Source organism: Tasmannia lanceolata, unplaced genomic scaffold (genome assembly GCF_043159265.1).
Source record: "Tasmannia lanceolata isolate RefF3 unplaced genomic scaffold, GAP_Taslan_0.1 ptg000018l, whole genome shotgun sequence".
Classification (NCBI taxonomy): domain Eukaryota; kingdom Viridiplantae; phylum Streptophyta; class Magnoliopsida; order Canellales; family Winteraceae; genus Tasmannia; species Tasmannia lanceolata.
This window is the reverse complement of record NW_027518695.1, coordinates 66,987,501-67,009,156: the sequence shown is the minus strand read 5'-3', so window position 1 is coordinate 67,009,156 and position 21,656 is coordinate 66,987,501. Positions and strand designations below refer to the sequence as shown.

The 21,656-nt window shown below is 39.7% G+C and overlaps 1 protein-coding gene across 6 annotated transcripts in view; it reads right to left on the bottom strand.

Annotated features, from left to right (window-relative positions):
• LOC143849602 (vacuolar protein sorting-associated protein, putative (DUF1162)) overlaps positions 1-21,656 on the bottom strand; it is a 130,849-nt gene that overhangs the window by 12,218 nt on the left and 96,975 nt on the right. For 5 of the 6 annotated variants that reach the window (XM_077358674.1, XM_077358675.1, XM_077358673.1 and 2 more), the window contains 10 exons: positions 12,177-12,293; positions 11,832-11,999; positions 11,296-11,424; positions 11,075-11,164; positions 10,570-10,676; positions 10,323-10,471; positions 4,740-4,822; positions 4,552-4,647; positions 4,067-4,189; positions 3,593-3,676 (listed from right to left, as the gene is read on the bottom strand). In XM_077358674.1, the coding sequence (XP_077214789.1) occupies positions 3,593-3,676; positions 4,067-4,189; positions 4,552-4,647; positions 4,740-4,822; positions 10,323-10,471; positions 10,570-10,676; positions 11,075-11,164; positions 11,296-11,424; positions 11,832-11,999; positions 12,177-12,293 (1,146 nt within the window). Of the gene's footprint in view, positions 1-3,592; positions 3,677-4,066; positions 4,190-4,551; positions 4,648-4,739; positions 4,823-10,322; positions 10,472-10,569; positions 10,677-11,074; positions 11,165-11,295; positions 11,425-11,823; positions 12,000-12,176; positions 12,294-21,656 lie in introns of those variants that run through there. The other variant, XR_013235729.1, reaches the window with a different exon arrangement.

Below are 21,656 nucleotides of genomic sequence, written 5' to 3'. Positions count from 1 at the left end.
AGCAGTCCCCTAGAGCCTGGTTTGGACGGTTTAGTGATGCTATCATGCGCTTTGGCATGAAGCAATGTGACGTGGATCACTTTGTCTTCAGTTCTCACTCTGCTGCTGGTTGTGTGCTATTGATAGTATATGTTAGTGATATTATTATTACAGGTAGTGATTCAGTGGGGATACAAAAGCTGAAGGCCTTCTTGCAGAAAGAATTTTCAACCAAAGATCTGGGTCGTCTTAGGTATTTTCTTGGCATTGAGCTTGCCTATTCTACTAGAGGCATTTCTCTCTCACAGAGGAAATATGTGTTGGACCTTCTTGAGGAGACAGGTCATCTTGGAGTGAAACCTGCTTTTGTTCCTATGGACCCAAATAGGAAACTTCTTCCAGACGAGAGACTTATTAGAGGACCCTGGCAGATACAAGAGGCTTGTGGGTAAGCTCATATATCTTACAGTCACCCGTCCAGATATATCATTTGCTGTTGGTGTTGTTAGCCAATATATGAGTTCTCCACGTACTTCACACTGGGCTATATGAGTTCTCCACGTACTTCAAACTGGGTAGCAGTGATTCAGATTCTTCGTTACTTGAAAGGAGTGCCAGGTAAATGCCTCCTATTCAAGAAGAAGGGCATATCAAGGTGGAAGGCTTCTGTGATGCATATTGGGCAGGATCTCCTGTTGACAGGCGATCAACCACTGGATATTGTGCTTTTGTGGGAGGCAATTTAGTGTGTCATGGAGGAGTAAGAAACAAGACATAGTTTCCAAGTTCAGTTCTGAAGCAGAGTACCGAGCCATGTCCCATACCAGTGGCGAGCTTATTTGGTTACGTTCTCTCCTATCAGAGATTGGTTTTCCTTCATCCTCTCCAACTCGGCTTTATTGTGATAATAAAGCTGCGATTTATATAGTCACCAATCCTGTCTTTCATGAGAGGACCAAGCACATAGAGGTTGACTATCACTTCATTCGCTAGAAAATACATAGAGGCGAGATTCATGTTTCCTTCACTCGATCCATGGACCAACTTGCAGATGTTTTCACTAAGCCCTTAAGTAATGCTAAATTGAATGACAATTGTAACAAGCTTGGAATGTATAATATATACATTCCAGCTTGAGGGGGAATGTTAGAAGTAGGTGTATTAGCCTTAAGGGCATAGTTGTCTTTTCGTATGTTTTCCTTCATATAAATACATCAGAGAGGAGGAGCTCCCACTCACAACAATCTTCTCCCATCTTCTTCTTCTTCCTCTCACACTTCAACACTCCCTAATCTCTTCTTCGTTCCTTTTCTCTCCTTTCCTCTCTTCTAAATCTCCTTCAATCTATACATTATTTACTCTCAGGAATAATCTTCACGGAATTATGGATTTTCATGAATTATGGCCCCCCTTGGGTTGGAGACCCTCGAGCTTGAATCTTCAAGTTGCAACAACCCCTAGTAGCATGACTTCCACACGTTCAATTTTGGAAACCACAAACCTTTGATAGTAGGCTTCTTCTTTCATGCCTCGCCTCTTGACTCATGATAATCACCCATCTTTGTAAAATTTCAAGTAATGATATTGCTGATTTCTTAAAGTTGCATTTAACCAAAACGACTAGAAAGTTATCAAACTTGAATTTTCCTTCAAGCTTTATGTTTCCACCAAAAAACTTCAATTCTCACGTTGGTTTCATCTTTCCAATCATATCAAATGTTTACCATCATTCTTGAAAAGGTGAACATTCTCAACTCAACTCAACTCAACTCAACTCAACTCAACTCAACTCAACAAAGCCTTTGTCCCAAACTAGTTGGGGTCGGCTAAATGAATCCTTTAGAAAAATTTCATGAAGAAGGTGAAAGAAATCTACCCGGCTCTAATCCTGCTTCTAGTTGGGTTCTTCTACGTGGATCATTTTCTTCCATTCTATCCTATCCAAGGTCATGTTCTCTGTTATGTTCTTAGCTATCAAGTCTTTCCTCACTGTTTCTACCCAAGTTGTTTTCGGTCTGCCCCTACCTCTTTTTACTCCATCAATTTCGCATGAGTCGCCGCCTCTTCTCACCGGAGCATCCAAAGGCCTGCGTTGGATATGTCCAAATCATCTTAAGTGGTGCTCTCTCATCTTCTCCTCAATTGGTGCCACCCCCACCTTTTTACGAATGTCTTCATTTTTAATTCTATCTAACCTTGTGTGACCGCATATCCATCTAAGCATTCGCATCTCCGCTACACTCATCTTATGCACATGTTGCTTCTTGGTGGCCCAACATTCTGAGCCGTACAACATGGCTGGCCTCACAGCTGTCTTATAAAACTTTCCCTTCAACTTGGTAGGAATTTTACGGCCGCACAGAACTCCTGAGGCAATCTTCCACTTTTTTTTTTCTTTCACAATTTTGGTTTTTTGAACCGTATGCATCCTAAAACAGACCGAATTGAACCAAGATAGCGAAAGATATCCCTCTTAGGTACCTCCTGTCCAGTCATATTTACTACATCCTCGTCCCGCCTCCTTACATTACTAAAGTTTCATTCCATATATTCTGTCTTAGTCCTACTTAGTCTAAAACCTTTGGATTCCAAAGTAGTTCTCCATAACTCTAATCTAGCATTTACTCCTGCTTTGGTTTCGTAGATTAATACTATGTCATCTGCAAATAACATACACCACGGCACCTCATCCTGGATACCCTCCCCCGTAAGCTTATCCATAACTAGCGTAAAAAGATAAGGGCTTAGAGCTGATCCTTGGTGCAGTCCTATTGTAATTGGAAACACACTAGACGTGCCATCCGTGATTCTGACACTAGTTACTACTCCATCGTACATATCCTTGAAAAGGTGAACATTATAACAAAGAAATTGCAAACTGCAACCATTATAACAAAGAAACATGAATGTGAACATCATATCAAAGAACAATCTGAAATAGTGTCATACCCTTGATGCTGCAGTTTTATGAATAGTATTCTATAATTTACCTACATGGATGTACATCAAGTAACTTAACGAGAAGAGAGAAACATTCATGAATACACAAGAAAATGTACGAACCTAAACTATAGAAATGAATAGCCATGTCAATGAAATCTACTCATTATGCTCAGACCCTAAAGACCCTGTTTGGATTGCAAGAATTTTCTGGAAAAGTTTGAAAAGGAAAATATTTCTAAAATTTCCTCCTTTCTTTTCGACATGAAAAGTGAAAAGTTGAACCAACATTATTCAATTTTTACTTAGTGGGATCTTTAATTTGTGAAAGTATTCCTCAAAAGTAACCCTAATCCTATTATTTTCTTCTATATCGAGGAAAGGAAAAAATTTCCCAAGAAAAAAATTCTGTTCGAAACTTGCAATCCAAAAAGGACCTGAAGCACTCCATTTAATTTTGGTCCACCATCCCAAACAACCTAGTGTCCAATCATTACAGAACGTAGCAGCTGCAAGTTATTATGAAGTAGGTAGTTATTGGAAAAATAAAATTCGAGAATAACATTAGTATTCCCTTAAATTTCTGAATGGCTAGAAAAGGTCGAATGTCACTTTTCAGATTGAAAATACTTAAAGTATCTTGTGAGTTGAAAATGCCCGGAAGTCCACTTGCCTGATCGTCAATCACCCTTACTCGGAGATATTCTTGTTTATATATCACATCCAACATAGCCTGTAGGTACCCTTCGATATAATGCTGCATTTTATTTTCCAAATGAAAGAGAAGTATCAATTTACAGTACAACCTATAATGAGATAGATCAGTAAGTCATTTTTCTATTATGTGTTATAGACTGATTGCCCACTTAAGATCGACATTCGGTGAACATGCTTAGAAGTCTATAGACAAAACAAAACAACGAGTAGCCTGGAGTGAAATCAAGGTTTGAAATTTCGGTATCGGTACCAAAATTTGGGCCGAAATTCGGTAAAAAAACCAAATTTCGTTAATTTCTGAAATTAATGCTGAAATTACAGAAATTTAATGCCGACACCAAACTCACGTACTTTTTCGAAATTTCGGTATTTCGGCCGAAATTTAAAACCATGAGTGAAATACAAATTTGATAGCATCGGAAAGCATTACCTCATCAACACCAGCACTACGATCAAGCTTAATTTTTCTATCGGGGCCACCCTCCAAAACTGCAGTCCCTAATAGTGATGGCTCCATAGCCAATTTCAGTATTCCTTGGTGGAATCCATTAACCTTCAAGAAAATTGTAGACATCCAAAACATCAGAAAATCTCCACAGCAATGCTAAACAATGCTAAATAAAGGGAAATGATATCAGCACAATCATGTTTTGATAATTGCACTAACTCATCTTGTCTTCTATCATTTAAAGAGCTGTCAAAAATAATTACGGTTCCCAAAAAGCTCTAAGAAACCTTAAAAAAGAAAAGACAAGATGGGTTTGTTCAATTATCAAAACACGGTTGTGCTGATATCATTTCCCTAAATAAAATATCTCACAAAATAATAAATAAAAAAACCAGTGAATAATATCAGCTGTCTCACAAACAAGTAAGCAAGTAGTATTGACTGTAAGAAGCCTGTGTGAAGAGTACCATGCCATTAAAACCGCTTGTCTCTGCTCCTTTAAGAACAGAGTCTGAGATTTCAGTCATGGCAGCAAAGATTACATTTGACCCTGCTGTCTTCATCTGCAGAAACAAACCATGAAGCTGATACTTTCTTCAAATGCCATGCAATAACACATAGGCCTTTAGAACCTTTAGAAATACTAAAAACTTACACTTTTCCCCAGATCCCCAAAATAGCGTTTTGTCCCTGAAAATCCTTTAGTATTGATGCACTTACTGATGAGTTTGAAAGTACCTATTTGCACAAATACATAGGTCAAGGATTAGGATATTAAGGGAATCAAACTTCTAAAGGTATTTAACTATAAATAGGATATAAAATGCTATTGTACTAGAGATAATAAAGCCATAAAATTTTTTGAACAATAACAAAAACTTAATTGAGAGAGAGAGAGAGAGAGAGAGAGAGAGAGAGAGAGAGAGAGAGAGAGAGAGCAGTAAAAACAGAAAAACAAGCAAAAATAATAGGTAACATAGAGAGATCCCGAAAGAAAAACATGGGAGGCACAAAATAGGAAGATCTTGCTCGATGCAAAGCTTAGTCTTATCGAAGGATTGGAATTTCGGTTTCGGTTTCAGCCTCAGCCGAAAATGTAATTTTGGTGGAAATTTCATTTCATGTGTAAGGTTTTTAGCATGTATTTGTAGTTATTATATCACTTCATGAAGTTCCATCTTAAATGTTCATTTGCATATGTTTCCATATACTTCTGTAATTATACAGGATTTCCATCGAAATTTCCATCGGAAACCGGCATGTTTCCATTTCCGTCATGACTAAAACCTACACTGAAACCAAAACATAAAGCCTTACTTATTGTGACATTAATGCTTACGACTTTAAATTAGCAACTTAAGAAAAGAAACTTGAGCTTTGCTCAAGGAAAAGGGAAAATATATCGAATCATTTTTTGGACTATAGGGGAGTACTCTCCTTCTTAGGACAAGGAGTTGCTAAAAATTAAAGCTAGAAAAATGTGGACATTCCACCGTAGGGCTTTCATTAGCATAGTTAAAATACCATTATTTAGGAGGTACCTAAGAGGGATATCTTTCGCTATCTTCGCTCAATTTTACATAAGGGGAGATTGAAGAGGATGTTAACCATATAATAAAGCAGGTTGGTTGAAGTGGAAGCTTGCCTCAAGAGTTCTGTGCGACTGTAAAATCCCTACCAAGTTGAAGAGAAAGTTATATAAGACAACTGTGAGTTGTTTGACTCATTTACTTAAAGGAAAATCAATATCAGTTGAAATGCATGTGTTGACTAGTGCGTTGACCAGTGTCCGACAATATGAAAAATTTTTAGAGACCAAATTATGAGATTTTTTACTGGACTTTTGACATTTAATAATGTCTGGACATGATAGAATTTATGAATTTTAAAAATTGGATAAATACCCCAATGTTTGGAAGTTTAAATTTTGACCTGACTCATTTTTTTCGAATTTTGTACTAGAACTGGAAAGCTGACTTTTTATCCTTTTAAATTTGGGTCATGAAACTATTTTTAATAGATTCAAACTGGGGGGGTATTCCCTTATTTACAAGTAAATCTTAAGTAAATGGGCATTTACTTAAATGACTTTACATGAAGAGAAGAGGGCTACCGAGAAGAGGAGAGGACTACCAAGAGACAAGGAGGGCAGCTACGAAACGTGTTTCCCATAGAGTAGAATCGCGATTGCAATGAATTAGTTCCTCGGGTAGAGAGATGTATCTTTCGGGGTAATCTCGCACCCAGAAAGGTTATCGTTATTGTTGGAATATGTAACTTGTCTAAGGGCATTTAGGACTTTGTACATTCCTTTATGTTTTAGTATAAAGATATGAGCGAGATTAACCCTAACTCATTCATTTTTCTCTTTAAACTTTTTGTTAACATGGTATCAAAGCCTTATGGTTTTCTGATCCCTAGGGTTCTCTATCAGCCTTCACCTTCTCCGCCACCCTCACATAGCCGAAACCCCCCTTCCCTCTCGTCACGAAACCCTAACCCCAACCCCAACTCCGGCCAAAATTTCATTTGAGGCAAAACGGTATGCTATCTTTTTCTTCTTGAGAAGGAGTCGTTACCCCTGCCCTTCACTCCGCCACCATCTTCTCTTTCCCTGCTCCTCTCTCTGCTCGCCCTCTTGCAACCACCAGCACATCCCGATCTATCCACCCCCGCGGGGCAGCTGCAGCTCCTGGCCGGCCCCATCCACCCAGGAAAAATCTTTCCTGGATTCAGGTCTGCGATCCACCCCGCCCCTAGGATTTTTTTTTCCAGTCCCCAATTCCTGGGTTTGCAGGTAAGCCCCCCCCCAAAAAAAGTTTTTCAACCCACATCATTCTTCTTCCTCTCCCTTTCATCCCTCTGAAAACCTAAAACTATTTTCTCCCTCTTACTATGTGTTAGATCTTCATCTCCTATTCTACTTTGATTCTTGTTTGTTTTTACGGCTCCTCTTTGTGCCCCATGGCTTCTGTCTTGTCAAGCTTCGTCGATGACCATCATTCTTGGTGCTGCGTCTAACTTTCTAGGCATGTCCTAGTTTGGCCACCTATTCAGTTATCTACTGCTATTCATCTTGGTTTGGGTTGTCTGTTTCTTTCTTGCTTGTTGTCATGGAGGAGGTGATTGACCATACTTCCACAGAAGTGGCTCCTGGTGTTCGTCTGACACCCTCTTTGGCATCTTCTTCGTCATCGTCTCTCTTTGTGGATGGATCATTCCCACAGATCACTACTGTTAAGTTGGATAGGGCAAACTACGTTACTTGGAAAGCAGCCGTCGAGAAGTATCTTATTGCCCGTGGGAAAGCCCACGTCATTCGTCGTGATCCTCCTCCTAAGACGGATCCCACATTTGATCGATGAGAACAGGAGGATGCTCTTGTTTGTACCCTTCTGTGGCAGAGTATGGCCCCTCACGTCTCTGGGCCATTGATGCTTCTGCCTACTGCGAAACGGATCTGGGATCAGGTTACTCTTCTTTACTCTGGCGTGGCAAATGTTGTGCAGTACCTTGAGAGTTTGGGTCCAGAGTACATGCATCTTCATCAGCAGATTATCGGTTCTGGCGATATTCCTTCCCTTACTGAGGTTTACTCCCGCGTCCAGCAGTGCTCTCCTGATGATCCAGTGATATCTGTTCCTATTGATGGTTATGCTCTCGCGACCTATGATGGCAGTACTCATCCGCCTCGTGGTGGGGCCTCCTTTGGTCGTGGCCGTGCCGACCGTGGTGGTGGTCGTTCTGGTGGTGGCCGTCGCCGTTCTTTTTGCACTCACTGTCAGCGCGAGGGACATTATATCGACCATTGCTATACCCTGCATCCTGAGCTTCGTCAGGCACGCTCGGCTCACATGGGTGCTACTACTGCTTCTGCTTCAGATTCCGCTCCCTCTGCTTCTGTTCCTGCTCCAACGGATTCCACCTATACATTATCCCGTGCCGATTATGAGGAGTTCCAGCGTCTGAGGCTCAGTTCTCGTCCTCCCTCTGCAGGTTTCGCCCAGCCAGGTAGTTCACCCACTACCCTTCTATCTAGCTCAGGGTCATGGATCATTGACTCTAGCGCATCCAACCACCTGACTGGTAAATCTTCTTAGCTTCATTCTTTTCGCTCCTCGTCTCCCTCTCAGTCTATCACCCTTGCTGATGGGTCCACTACACCTATCACTGGTGTTGGTCATATCTCCCCTCATCCTGCTCTTACATTATCTTCTGTTTTATGTGTACCAAAATCACCATTTAGTTTACTTTCAGTTAGCCAAATTACTGAATCTCTTCACTGTTTTGTCTCATTTTTCCCATTTTACTGATTGTTTCAGGATCTCTCGACTGGGAAAATGATTGGAACGGGTTGTGAGGTAGATGAACTCTATCGTCTTGACTGCCAGCCGCCTACTGTCTTACATAGCTCTCTGGTGCCCGAACCTTTTTCTAGTTTTCAGTGTGAGTCATGTGAACTCGGAAAACACCGTCGTGTGTCGTTTCCTTCCTGGGTCATTAGTCGAGTGTCTAGTCCATTTGAATTAGTCTATTCTGATGTATGAGGACCCTCTTAGGTCGCGTCTAGTACTGGCTTTCAGTATTTTATTGTGTTTATTGATGACTTCTCACGCATGACTTGGTTATATTTACTGAAACGTAGATCTGACGTATTCTTTGCTTTTCGCACATTTCATTCTGAAATTAAGAATCAATATAATTGCAATATTAAATGTCTTCGTACTGACAATGTTAGAGAACACTTTTCCGATACTAATGGCTTTCAATCCTATCTCTCTTAACATGGGATTCTACATCAGTCTTCATGTGCGTACACCTCTCAACAGAATGGTGTTGCTGAGAGGAAACTTCGTTATTTGCTTGAAGTAGGTTGCACTCTTCTTTTTCAGATGAGTGTTCCTAAGGCATACTGGAGTGATGCCCTTCTCACGGCGTGTTTCAAATTGTGACATTAGGGTTTTGGGATAGCAACTTAATTGAGGTCTCAACAACTCCGATAGCGAAGGTAAGTTCCACAATGCACAATTCTGATAGTGAGGAAGGTAAGATCCATAATACAAGAGGAGAAGAGTGGAGAGTTAGACTAATATGGAGACGTTCAACCTAAATTATTGGTCATCTTTCTAGTGTGTGATGAGATCCCATAATATGATTTATCCATTGGGCTTTACCATTATGTTTTCAAAAAAGGATTAAATTGCATCAAGAAATAAGTTTATTTGCAAAGATACCAAATAACAAATGGAATAAGTAAGCTGCCTCTACTTGTTTAGTATTATGACAGATATCTATAAGGTTCGTCTTTAAACTAGGGTATAGACAGCTACCGTGCGTGGCTTTCCCAAATTAGATTAAACTTGATAACACTTCCTCTATTAAAAGGACATACATGTCGACTATTACAAGTTCTCTCATTGACTGGACAACCTATCTTCTCAAACCATTCATAACAGAATTACTCTCTCCAATCTGCGCTTCTGATTTAGAGCCCTTGATACTACTAGATTAACACTTCCCAGAACCGGATATACTTTACTACTTCAAATTTCAGTTTCGGAATGCGTTTCGGTCCTCACCGAAACCGAAATTTCGGCTGAAATCCAACGAAATCAATTCAACGGCTATTTATCCAGTAGTTTATTTCGACCAAAATTTCCGAAATTTCAGGATAATATTAAATAAGTATCAAAAATAGAGATTTTTGGGTCAATCCCTTAAATTTGGTACGAAATTTCGGGATAAACAAACGAAATTTCGAAATTTCGGCTGAAATAAACTACCATTTCGGGTATTGTCGATTTCGGTTTTGTTCTTTTCGGTTTTGTTCTCAACTGAAACCCAAAATTTCGGATTTCCGTCGAAATTTAAAACCGTGCTTTACTGTATTTGCTTTTTCTGTCATATAGAAAAGAAAATTTAAATCAAAATGATTAGAATACTGAGAATAACATGGTATGTCTATTAACATAGGATAATTACCAGCAATGGACAGAAGGGTCATGGCACATAAAAGAACACTAGCAGTTCAACTGGAAATATAAAAGCCCAACTCTCAAAATTTTTTATCACTGTCACAATTACAAATTTCTTGGCAGATAAAACATGGGATAATTAGGTTTTCATGATTCTTAAGACTTGATTCAACGTAGATGGCTATTTTGAATGGTATGATCCAAATAAAGATTTATAAAACTTAGCGAGGAAAATTCTAACAAATGGGTGAAAAGAATTATACCTATGGTGAGTCCAGGAAGATTGACCAAGCCGCTCGAAGGATCAAAAAAGACATCAAGAGATGATGAAGCCGAGTCATCAAAAATAGAGGCAAAAGCCGGTGGAAGCAATGGACTTCCTTTTGCAATGTAGACAGCCCTCATAGCATACCTAGATAGTCATTTTGAAGTAGTGGGTGGCATGCTTGAATTGGGTGTGAATGAATGACAAAAAAATCAACACATATGAATGTCAAATAATGGGCTTACCACGAATAATGTTGTGCACATTTAATAAACAATTCACGTGTCGTCACTAATGCGTGAGTAAGGAGGACACCATTGAGCTCTACAGCCTTATTTTTTATAGCAGGAATCTACACAGTTTGACATAAAAGAAAAAGAAAAATATCAGGATCCTCAAGCTGCTGAAAAAATAGTAATTGTGCTCCAGTGTGTACAACTTAAAAGAGGAATGATAGAATGAGGGGCGCCCTTGCAAAAATCAGCATCAAGGGTGCCGTTATTGGTTGATTTCTGCAAAGTCAACACGGTTTCCACTTTTTTAGGCACCATCCACTTTTTTTGGCATCACACTATGCAGAAATTAACCAATAGGGGCGCCCTTGAAGCTGATTTTTGCAAGGGCGCCCTTCATTCTATCATTTATCGACTTAGAATGATAATATCTGGAAATAAAATCTCGTCAATTGTAAAGTTTTAAACAGTCACATTTAAATATATCCTACAGATATTATTGGGTTTTTCACAAGACCTTTATCACCCCGTGCAATAAGGACCTCAGAGTCTCTTGGGCCGAGCTGTAATTTGAATTTGGATTCCCTGGAAGAAAGCTTGCTATGATCTTTACAAGCAAATACGAATCCCAGGTCAGATGGCCATTAAAATCAAAATTAAACATCAGTAGAAGTATTGACAATATGAATAAGAAAACCGCAGACGTGGTATGCTCTGAAAGAATAGAAAATGACAAACCTTAATTGGGTGGATCTCAAAGTGCTTAAAGTAATATTGTTGGCTCTGGGTGCTGGAGTCAGCAAGTGAGGTTCTCCAAAATGGAACAAGCCTCATTAGTGTCTCCTCATCAAGGTTCAAATCAATTGGCTGTAATGAACACATCGATTCACCTAATGAGTATATTTCATGTGGCCAATGGACACATGAAGGATTACATGGTTCTGTGCATGGTTTTAATTTAAATTTCAGCCGAAATACCAAAATTTCGGATTTCAGTTGGGACCGACACCGAAACCACCTAAATCCAAAATTTTGGCGAAAATCCAAAATCGCCAAAATTTCGGGAAAATGAATTTTTTAAATTTTTTCAAAAATTTCGGTTTTTAACGAATTTCGGTATTTCGGTTTAAACCTTGGGTGTGTGTATATTATTGTTTCAAAATTCCATTGTTGACTTACACACTGTCTCATATAGTGGTGTTTCTGAGAAGCTAACAGGAAGGTACATAAAGAAAGAAGAGGCCTTCCAGGACAAGTGTGCCTTACAATGTTACCTGTAACACGATAGATGAGTGTTTAACTTGTCTAACATTTGAATTAGTTGAATGTAGAATGAAGGCGATATACAGGATGTTCTCATTCATCCCATCATAATCTAGTTGGCTTCTTCGAAGCATTGCCGCAAATGGAGCACCTTGCCATTTTTCATCCACATTCAGTGACTGCATTTTTCATATAGTCAAGAACAATTAGAAGCATACTGAAAAGTCAAAGGAAGAAAATTCATATCTACAGTTAGTTTCAGGTTCGACCATTTTCTATTTTGAAGTATATCACAAGCATAAACATTTAAAGCTTCAAAGCCCTTTCAAGGCGATTGGCATATAATAAAATAGTACCTGAACCCTTATCTGATTAATTTTATGGTTATCAGTAAATATTGAGTCCAAACTAATGTTTCCAAGTCTCGCAACTATGAGTGTGGAATAAATTGATGCCTCACTCTCATCTACATCCTGTAGAAAGTTAAAACATGTTAGTGGAAAAATGTTCAACTCTATTCAACACATCATTGGCAGTGTATGCAACATAAAATTGTAATATCAGAAAGCAAAAGAACTAGCTACTGAGACATAACATGAAAATTAATGTATATAATCAATAACTCTGACCAATTGCAGATGCGATGCTTTGTAACCGCTAGTTCGAATAGTCGTTGTAGGAAATAAGGGAGCAAAAGAACTAGCTACTAAGACATAGTATGAAAATTAATGTATATAATCAATAACTCTGAGCAATTGTAGATGCGATGCTTTGTAACCGCTGGTTCTAATAGTAGTTGTAGGAAAGATGGGTTATTTCTAGCACAGAAATTAGATTGTATTTGGAAGGTATTTATGTCTTTTCTATGCCATGCAGGGTTTTATAATTAATATACAGGAATAGCCCACAATGGGAAATATTCCATTGACTCCATCTCCTCTCTCTCTCTCTCTCTCTCTCTCTCTCTCTACAACTCAAACCTCCAACACCTTCAACTTGGTATCAGAGCAAGGGATTTTTCATATTATTTCCATGAGAGACAATGCCCTTGATTGTCCGATGCATTGATGACATCACCAGGCCATACGACTGAAGTCAACGGTCGTGCGACCATGGAATACGCCCGAAACCTACATGGTTTGGATGCACGATTCATTCTCATTAAGATGGTTTTTTTTTTTTGGGCAGTTATTTGATATTTTTCTAATTTTTAGAAGAAAATTCATAAATCCCCTTTTTAGGGTTGACGAGAGCTTTCTCTATGTGAAACAACCAATTACTCCAAAAGCTTAAGCCGTTGGGGAAGGCATTATTTAATCTTTTATACTTTAACACTTCCCCTCACATGTGGCCTCTCTTTTTAGGGTCCGCCCACACGTGGCACAAGTGGCCCCACTTTTTTGGGTTGGCCATGTCATGTGAATTTTTAATATCAAGGAGGTTTGAAGTCACGACATTTGCTCTGATACCATGTGAAACAATCAATTACTCCAACAGCTTAAGCCATTAGAGAAGGCATTATTTAATCTTTTATACTTCAACACTCTCAACTCACAACTTGTTTCAAACGGGGAATGCTGTTTTTTTTTTTTTGGGCTATTTTTTGGATAAGAACACAATGATGGTTCCGTTTCTTTGATTGGAGCTCTTGTGAGGGAGTTCTACCAACTTTTTGTGCTTCCATCTAGAAATCCCATGTAAGTTGGTAGGAATTTTCTCTCAGCCCAAGAAATATTTTTAAGTGGGATTACTTCATTTTGGGTTGACGAGAGTTTTCTCCACGTGAAACAACCAATTACTCCAAAAGCTTAAGCCGTTGGAGAAGGCATTATTTAATCTTTTATGCTTTAACACTTCCCCTCACATGTGGCGCCTCTTTTTAGCGTTGGTCTACACGTGGCGCAAGTGGCCCCACTTTTTTGGGTTGGCCATTACACGTGAATTTTTATCAAGGAGGTTTGAACTCACGACATTTGCTCTGTTACCATGTGAAACAACCAATAACTCCAAAAGCTTAAGCCGTTGGAGAAGGCGTTCTTTAATCTTTTATACTTCAACACTCTCAACTCACAACTTGTTTCGAAGGGGGAATGCTTTTTTTCGAAGGGGGAATGCTTTTTTTTTGGCTATTTTTTGGATAACAACACAATGATGGTTCCGTATTTTCGATTGGAGCTCTTGTGAGGGAGTTCTACCAACTTTTTGTGCTTCCATCCCGAAATCCTGTGTAAGTTGGTAGGAGTTTTCTCTCAGCCCAAGAAATATTTTTAAGTGGGATTACTTCATTTCGGGTCAGTTTTTTGCATAGGAAAACAATGACAGTGTCTTTTTTTCAGATTGGAGTCCGTGTGAGGGAGTTCCATCGATTTTTGTAGCCCTAGGGGCGGTGGGGGCAGCTTGCCCTAGGATGGTGCATCGGTTTCCTCGAAGCACTTCGTTGTTGTTTTCTGTAAAGAAGAAGGCAATAAATGATGGAGGACAATCATTCTTCTAAAGCTCTGATACCATCTTAACAATGGTGAAGGAGAGAGAGAGAGAGAGGGATAGAGATGGAGTATGGTGGCTAGGAGAAAATGAGAGTCTAAATATATACATATATACATACACACACACACATTAGGGTTGTACAAGGAGAAAGACTGAAGTACCTTTCAACGGGTACATAATTACTTAGCCCTCCTAACAGAATGTAAAAGCCACAACATCATGATCAATTTTTTTGCCTCCCATTTATCTCAAGTAGGAGGTTGATTCGGATCTTATGTCCCCACTAATGTATCTGTTAGAGAGAGGATTAAGAAGAGGAAAGTGAGTTAGGGAAAACTCCCCCTCACTAATGTATTTATATAAAGGGAGAACATACAAAATGACTTTTATGCCCTTAGGCATGTACATAATATAAGCATATATCTAACACTCCCCCTCAAGCTGAAATGTAAATGTCAAACATTCCTAGCTTGCTACAAATGTCACTCAATTGTGCTTCATTTAATGGTTTGGTCACACATCAGCTAATTGGTCCACATATCTAGTGAACACTGTGCATATCTCCCCTTCTGAATCCCTTTTTTTTTTTGAAATGGTAGCAATATATATTGATAAAAGAGAACCGAGATGGTCCTCAAGGATTACAACGGAAACAAAAGTACATTCAACTCACGGAGGGAGGTAGTCAAACCACTCCAACTCCAACCTATGAACTCCAGATTTTGCAAGAGAATCAGCTTCTCCATTAGCTGATCTCCTAACATGCTTAAAGACAATAGAGGACCCTGAAATCAAATCAAAGATCTCTTCAACATAACTAAGAAACCTCCAAGGGGGAACCGCATTCCCCGAGAGCCAACTAATAACATTGGATTAATCACCTTCCACTATCACCTTATCATAAATGTCTTTATTCAAATGCTTTATTCCATGGAATGCTGCTTTGACTTCCGCTTTAGACGAATCACTAATACCAATAAGACCTGAGAAGGCCCACAATACGGAAGCTAAAGTGTCTCTGCAAAGACCTCCAACACCGGCTAGACCTGGATTTCCCAAACTGGACCCATCAAAGTTGACTTTAATAAAACTTGCAGGAGGGGCTTCCCATTTCTAAATAATATCATATATTAGTTCTTTCCATAACATACTAAAATTTCACAAGAAAATTCAATCATATGCTTGATGGTTACATACAAAATCCTAAAATCTTAACCCTAGGCATGCTTCTAGTTTTTATTCTAAAAGAGTTAGGGTACCAACCTTCAAACGCTACCCAAAGTCTCTAAGGCTTTTGATCCAAGATATTCGCTTTGAAAGGCCTTTTAATCCGCAATCCGAATCGCCGAAGGAGATAAACCGCTTCAAGGATGATCGAAGAAAATATGAAGAATATGGAGTGTTATGGCCGAATTCTCCACAAGAGGGATTGGACAAATTTTTTCTTGGGGAGAGGGAGGGCTGGACGAATTTTCAAGAGGGCCCAAAAGGGTTGGCTTGATCCATTTTGTTAAAGAAAACTAGGGCAAAAAGCAAGAATGGCAACTTCCCATGTGAGAGTTGCCATTCTAGCTCTCTTTCCAATTATCTTTATTCACTTGCTTTTCCTTTAAGTTTCTTAAACCATTATGTTTCTATATTCAATATAGTTAGCTATCTTAATAACTAAGACATACTAATTATGAGAATAAGGAATATTGCATGCCCTTTCTAGAAACTCCACATGGGAAAGACTCTATTCATGAGATTTTTTCAATTCTGTACATAAAATCTTCCCTCATGGGAAGACGCCCAACATGTGGGGGCCACATGTTTGGAAGCCCAACCCATGTGGCCGAACCACTGATGTGGTTCCCACATGGGCTTTGGTCCATGGGCTTTTTGAGTTTATTTGCTTTTTGGGTTCTAGTTTTGGACTTTTATAAAAAACCACTTCTTTCAATTGAAGTTCGACTTTTGTAATAATGGGCCCACGCTATGTGACACACATGGTGGGTCCCATATAAATGGTCGAACCACTCTCCCCCTTAAGAAAAATCATTTTTGACCAAAATGACCTTGTTTGATCTATTCACACCAAAAGTGACCAAAATACCTTCGAACCAGAATATGCCTTAAGGGTGAAGTTAAAAATGAAAAGTAAGTGATGGGAATTTTCAAAAATAGAAAGTATTGAAGTTCACTTGATATGGTGAATGACATCAAATAGGATAACTTGGAACTCCCTGGAAATGCCCAAAATGCCCTTAAAACCCAAAAAAACCATGAGACATTAAAAAAATAACAGGTTTTCACAGTTGATTGGAAACACAAGATATTATTATCTGGAGACTAATGGAACTACTTGAAGACCTTCAGAATTGCGAATCAACACTTTTGAAATTAGATGAATTTTACCCTAAAACGCAAGAATGCGTAAGCTAATGCAAAGAGACAAACTTGGGATTTGGTGGACTTATTGAAGCCTTTGCTTTTTAAAGCATAGCAAAAATGGGGGTGTCTACAGAAGTATACCGGCATGTTAGCTAGGGCTGCTTTTATCAGTGTGATTCTTCCCTTAAAGGATATGTATTTTTTCTTCCAGGTAGCTAGCTTCCGCTCCACTCTTTCTATCATGGGATCCCATTGTGATGCCGAAGGGATACCAAATCCCAATGGCAACCCTAAGTAAGAAGCTGAAAAACCCCAGCAATGCAGCAAACTGTTTCAGCCAGAGTCTGAACCACCTGTTGATCCATATTGATGCCATTTTTTCCCTTAATAACAATTGGATCTTTATTTTTTGTTATCTACAAACTCTATTATTTTTTCCGTGTTTTCTATATTTTCATGTTTTTATAAATAATTTAGTGTTCTTCGTTCTGTCGTGCATCGCACGCTGGTCTTACTGTGTGTGTGTGTGTGTGTGTGTGTATATATATATATATATGTATATATATATATATATATATATATATATATATATATATATATATATATAAAGAGAGAGAGAGAGAGAGAGAGAGAGAGAGAAGTGTAGCTACACATACGTGTAGCTAACTTAGCTACACCGATGGCTTAAAATATAGTGGGCCCCACATTGTTTCGGCGATGCAAACCATTCATTTGATGGGCCCTCACATAGATAAGGTGTGCCCAAAAAATCAGCTCCTTAGGATCATCCCAACCCTACGATTTGTCGAGGCAAAAATGGACGTGTAAAACCCTTCACAAATCTGTCCATTTTTGCCTCCACAGTTTGAAGGGTTGGGATGATCCTTTGGAGCTGATTTTTTGGGCACACCCTATCAATCTAAGGGCCTATCAAATGAATGGTTTGGATCACCCAAACAATGTGGGCTCACTGTATTTTAAGCCGTTCGTGTAGCTAAGTTAGCTACACGTATGTGTAGCTTCACTTAACTCATATATATATATATATATATATATATATATATATATATATATATATATATATATATATATATATATATATGAGAATAGAGTTCCTAAGGTGTCACCTCATATAGCTTATATGAGGTGGCGCTTAAAAACATAAGGGGCCCACTTTGTTTGGATGATCCAAAGCATTCATTTGATAGGCCCTCACATAGATAGGGTGTGCCCAAAAAATCAACTTCATAGGATCATCCTAACCCTTCCATTTGTGGAGGTTGAAATGGATGGGTAAAACCTCCATAAATCTGCCCATTTTTAACCTCCATAAATGGAAGGGTTAGGATTATCCTATGGACCTGATTTTTTGTAGGCACCATATCCATATAAGGGCCTTTCAAATGAGTGGTTTGGATCGCCCCAAAAATGTGGGCCCCTTATGTTTTGTGAGCGCCACCTCATATAAGCTATATGAGGTGACACCTTAGGAACTCTATTCTCATATATATATATATATATATATATATATATATATAAGCTATATGAGGTGACACCTTAGGAACTCTATTCTCATATATATATATATATATATATATATATATATATATATATATATATATGAGGAAACTGTTGGCGAGCTTAAGCGCACCAAACTTATGGTGCGCTTAAGCTCCCCAATCACATGGGTCCCACAGCTCCATAGGTGATCCAAACCATTCATTTGCAAGGCCTAATCATAGATAGGGTGTGTACCAAAAATCAGCTCCATAGGATCATCCTAACCCCTCCATTTGTGGAGGACAAAACTGGGCAGATTTGTGGACAAACACTGTCTGTCCATTTTGTCCTCCACAAATGGAGGGGTTAGGATGATCCTATGGAGCTGATTTTTGGTACACACGCTATCTATGATAAGGCCTTTCAAATGAATGCTTTGGATCATCCTAACAAAGTGGGCCCCCATGTGATTGGGCGCTTAAGCACACCATAACTTTGGTGAGCTTAAGCGCACCAACAGTTTCCTCTATATATATATATATATATATATATATAGAGAGAGAGAGAGAGAGAGAGAGAGAGAGAGAGAAAACGGTTCCTACACATATGTGTAGAGAGTTCTCTACACACTAGCTTAAAATACAGTGGGGGCCCACATTGTTTGGGTGATCCAAGCCATCCATTTTAAAGGCCCTCACATAGATAGGGTGTCTACAAAAAATCAGATCCATAGGATCATCCCAACCCTACGATTTGTGGAGGTAAAATGGATGTCTTTAAACCTTCACAAATTAGTCAATTTTTTGCCTCCACAGTTCGAATGGTTAGGATGATCCTATGGATCTGATTTTTTGTGGACACCCTATCTATGTGAGGGCCTTAAAAATGAATGGTTTGGATCACCCAAATAATGTGGCCCCCACTGTATTTTAAGCTAGTGTGTAGATAACTTATCTACACATATGTGTAGGAACCGTTCTCTCTCTCATATATATATATACATTTCAGTTCAAGAACCTTCAATAAATTAAATTGCATGCCATTAATTTAAACAAAAGGTTAACACTTAAAACAGTTGCACTAAAACATAAATAAGTTAGGGACTACACTTTAACACTAATTTCCAACTTTTTTTTTTCAGTATCATCCTTACATTATAGACATGAGAGGAGTCACCCATGTGACTCGCCTCGAGAGCCCAGTGACTTGACACGACTCGGGAGTTGACTTGTAATAGTTTGACAACTATGCATGAGACTGGGACGCTTCAAATGGAAGTGGGGTCCATCAAGAATGGGTCCCAATTCATTTCTCTACAAAATTGCCATGATTTAGTATAGTGTGTATAATTAAAAGAACACACTATATAATAACTAATGAGACACTGCTCATAAGTTGAATTAGAGAATCTGCTCTAGGATAAAAGATTCAGTCAGATTTAAACTCCTAAACCTAGATGGGAGCAATGGCTTGGCATATCACACTAAAATAATACCAGTGAAGTGTATTATTATCTGATCATCACTAACAACATTTGTAAATGTCTAATATAATATATCTTGTAAAAAAAGTGTCTAATATAATATATCCACTAAAACAGAAATAATATATTATTAAAGCAAGCAATTTCAAGCATGCTCGTTAACCAACATTGACTACTTACTTCAATAATGTTAGAAGTGTGTATGTGTGTGTAGATACCTAATGGCATAGCAGTCATTGTACTCCTCTCTTTTATATAAATACATATGTGAGGGGGAGTCATCTCTAACTCATTTTTTTCCTCTCATTCTTCTCTCCTCTTCTCTCAACATGGTAACAGATCGCTAGAGTTTTGATCCCCCAGGGACCACCATTGTTCACCCTCCACCTCTTCCTCTATCCTACCACCCTAACCCTAACCCTAGACACCTCTCCTCCACCTTGTTGCCTCTCCCTCTCCCACTCGTTGCTGCCCCTCACCCTCGCTCCTCCTCGCAATCCTCACCCGGCCCTCCTCAACCCCTCGGCCATTGTTCACCCTCCTTCCTCTTCCTCTATCCTACCACCCTAACCCTAACCCTAGACACCTCTCTCCTCCATCTCTCCTCCACTTCGTTGCCTTTCCCTCTCCCACTCGTTGCTGCCCCTCACCCCTCTCTCCTCCTCCCAAACCTCACCCGGCCCTCCTCAAGCCCTTGGCCCTCCTCCCACGCCCCACGAGACCCTCACCTCTCCTCTTAGACCCACACGACCCTATCCCACCCTACAACCCTTCTCCTCCACCATACTCTCCTTAACCTACCTACCCTCTCTTTTACCCTCCATATCTAACTTTTTTTTATCCTTCCTTGCCTTGACTCATCTCTTGGAATCCTAATCTTTTATCTCTCTCTCTCTCTCTCACGCGCTCTCTCTTAGCATGTGCCAAATTCTTTTCGTCCTCTTCATCTCCTTCTTCGAGGCTCCAGGGCTTGCGGATTAGCTTTTAGTCCAGTCTTTCCTCTTTGTCTCATGTCTACCTCCCTTATGTCTCTTCTCCGGAGCTGTGGTATGCCTTATGGCCTCTTCTAATTCCCTTTTCTTCTCTTTGGTCCTTCTCTTTTCCTTGGTTTTTCGTGCCCTCTACCTTGCTATCAAAGGCGCACGCCACGTGTTTGATAAAATGTCCGAGTGAGGTGTTGCTTGATATAGCCCGCACTCTTCTCTTCCAAATGCGGGTTCATAAGGCCTATTGGAGCGATGCCATCCTTACCGCCAATTTCTTGGCTAATCGGCTTCCCTCCTCCGTCCTCGATGGTAAATCTCCTTTTTCGATCATACATCCTCACTGTGATCCCTTTCCTTTTACCCCAAGGGTCTTTAGTTGTGTTTGCTTTGTTCACACATTTACCAAAGGTCTGGAAAAATTGGATCCTCGGGCAGAGCGCTGTGTCTTTCTGGGCTACTCTCGTACCCAGAAAGGTTATTGGTGTTACAGTCCTCGACTTCGCCACTACTTTGTTTCCACAGACATTAGTTTCTTTGATTCTACCTCCTTCTTTACTGTTTTTGCCGTGCGCAGTCCCATTGTTTCCGCTGCTCCGCTTCGTCTTCCTCTTCCTATCCTCCCTGACCCTGTTGACCCCCTTCCGCTCCATTACTCGTGACGGCAGCTCCTCTTCCTCTTCCCGTCCTCCCTCACTCTGTTGAGCCCCTTTCCTCTCCATTGCCGGTGACTTCGGCTCCTCCTCCTCTGCAGGTTTATCAGCGACGTCGACGACGCGATGTTCCTACTCCTGCTTCTATGCCCAAGGTCGAGAGTTTTCAGCCGGGGTACCGGTTCCTTCATCTCAGGTCCCTCCCCTCTGCCGAGGTGGCTGTAGACTCCCCTATTGCTTCACGGACTCGTTCCCGTTCTACAGCCCATCCTATTTCTCACTTTGGCTCATTTGATCATCTCACTCCTACTTTTCACAGTTTTGTGTCCCTTTTGTCTTCTATTTTCCTGCCCAAGT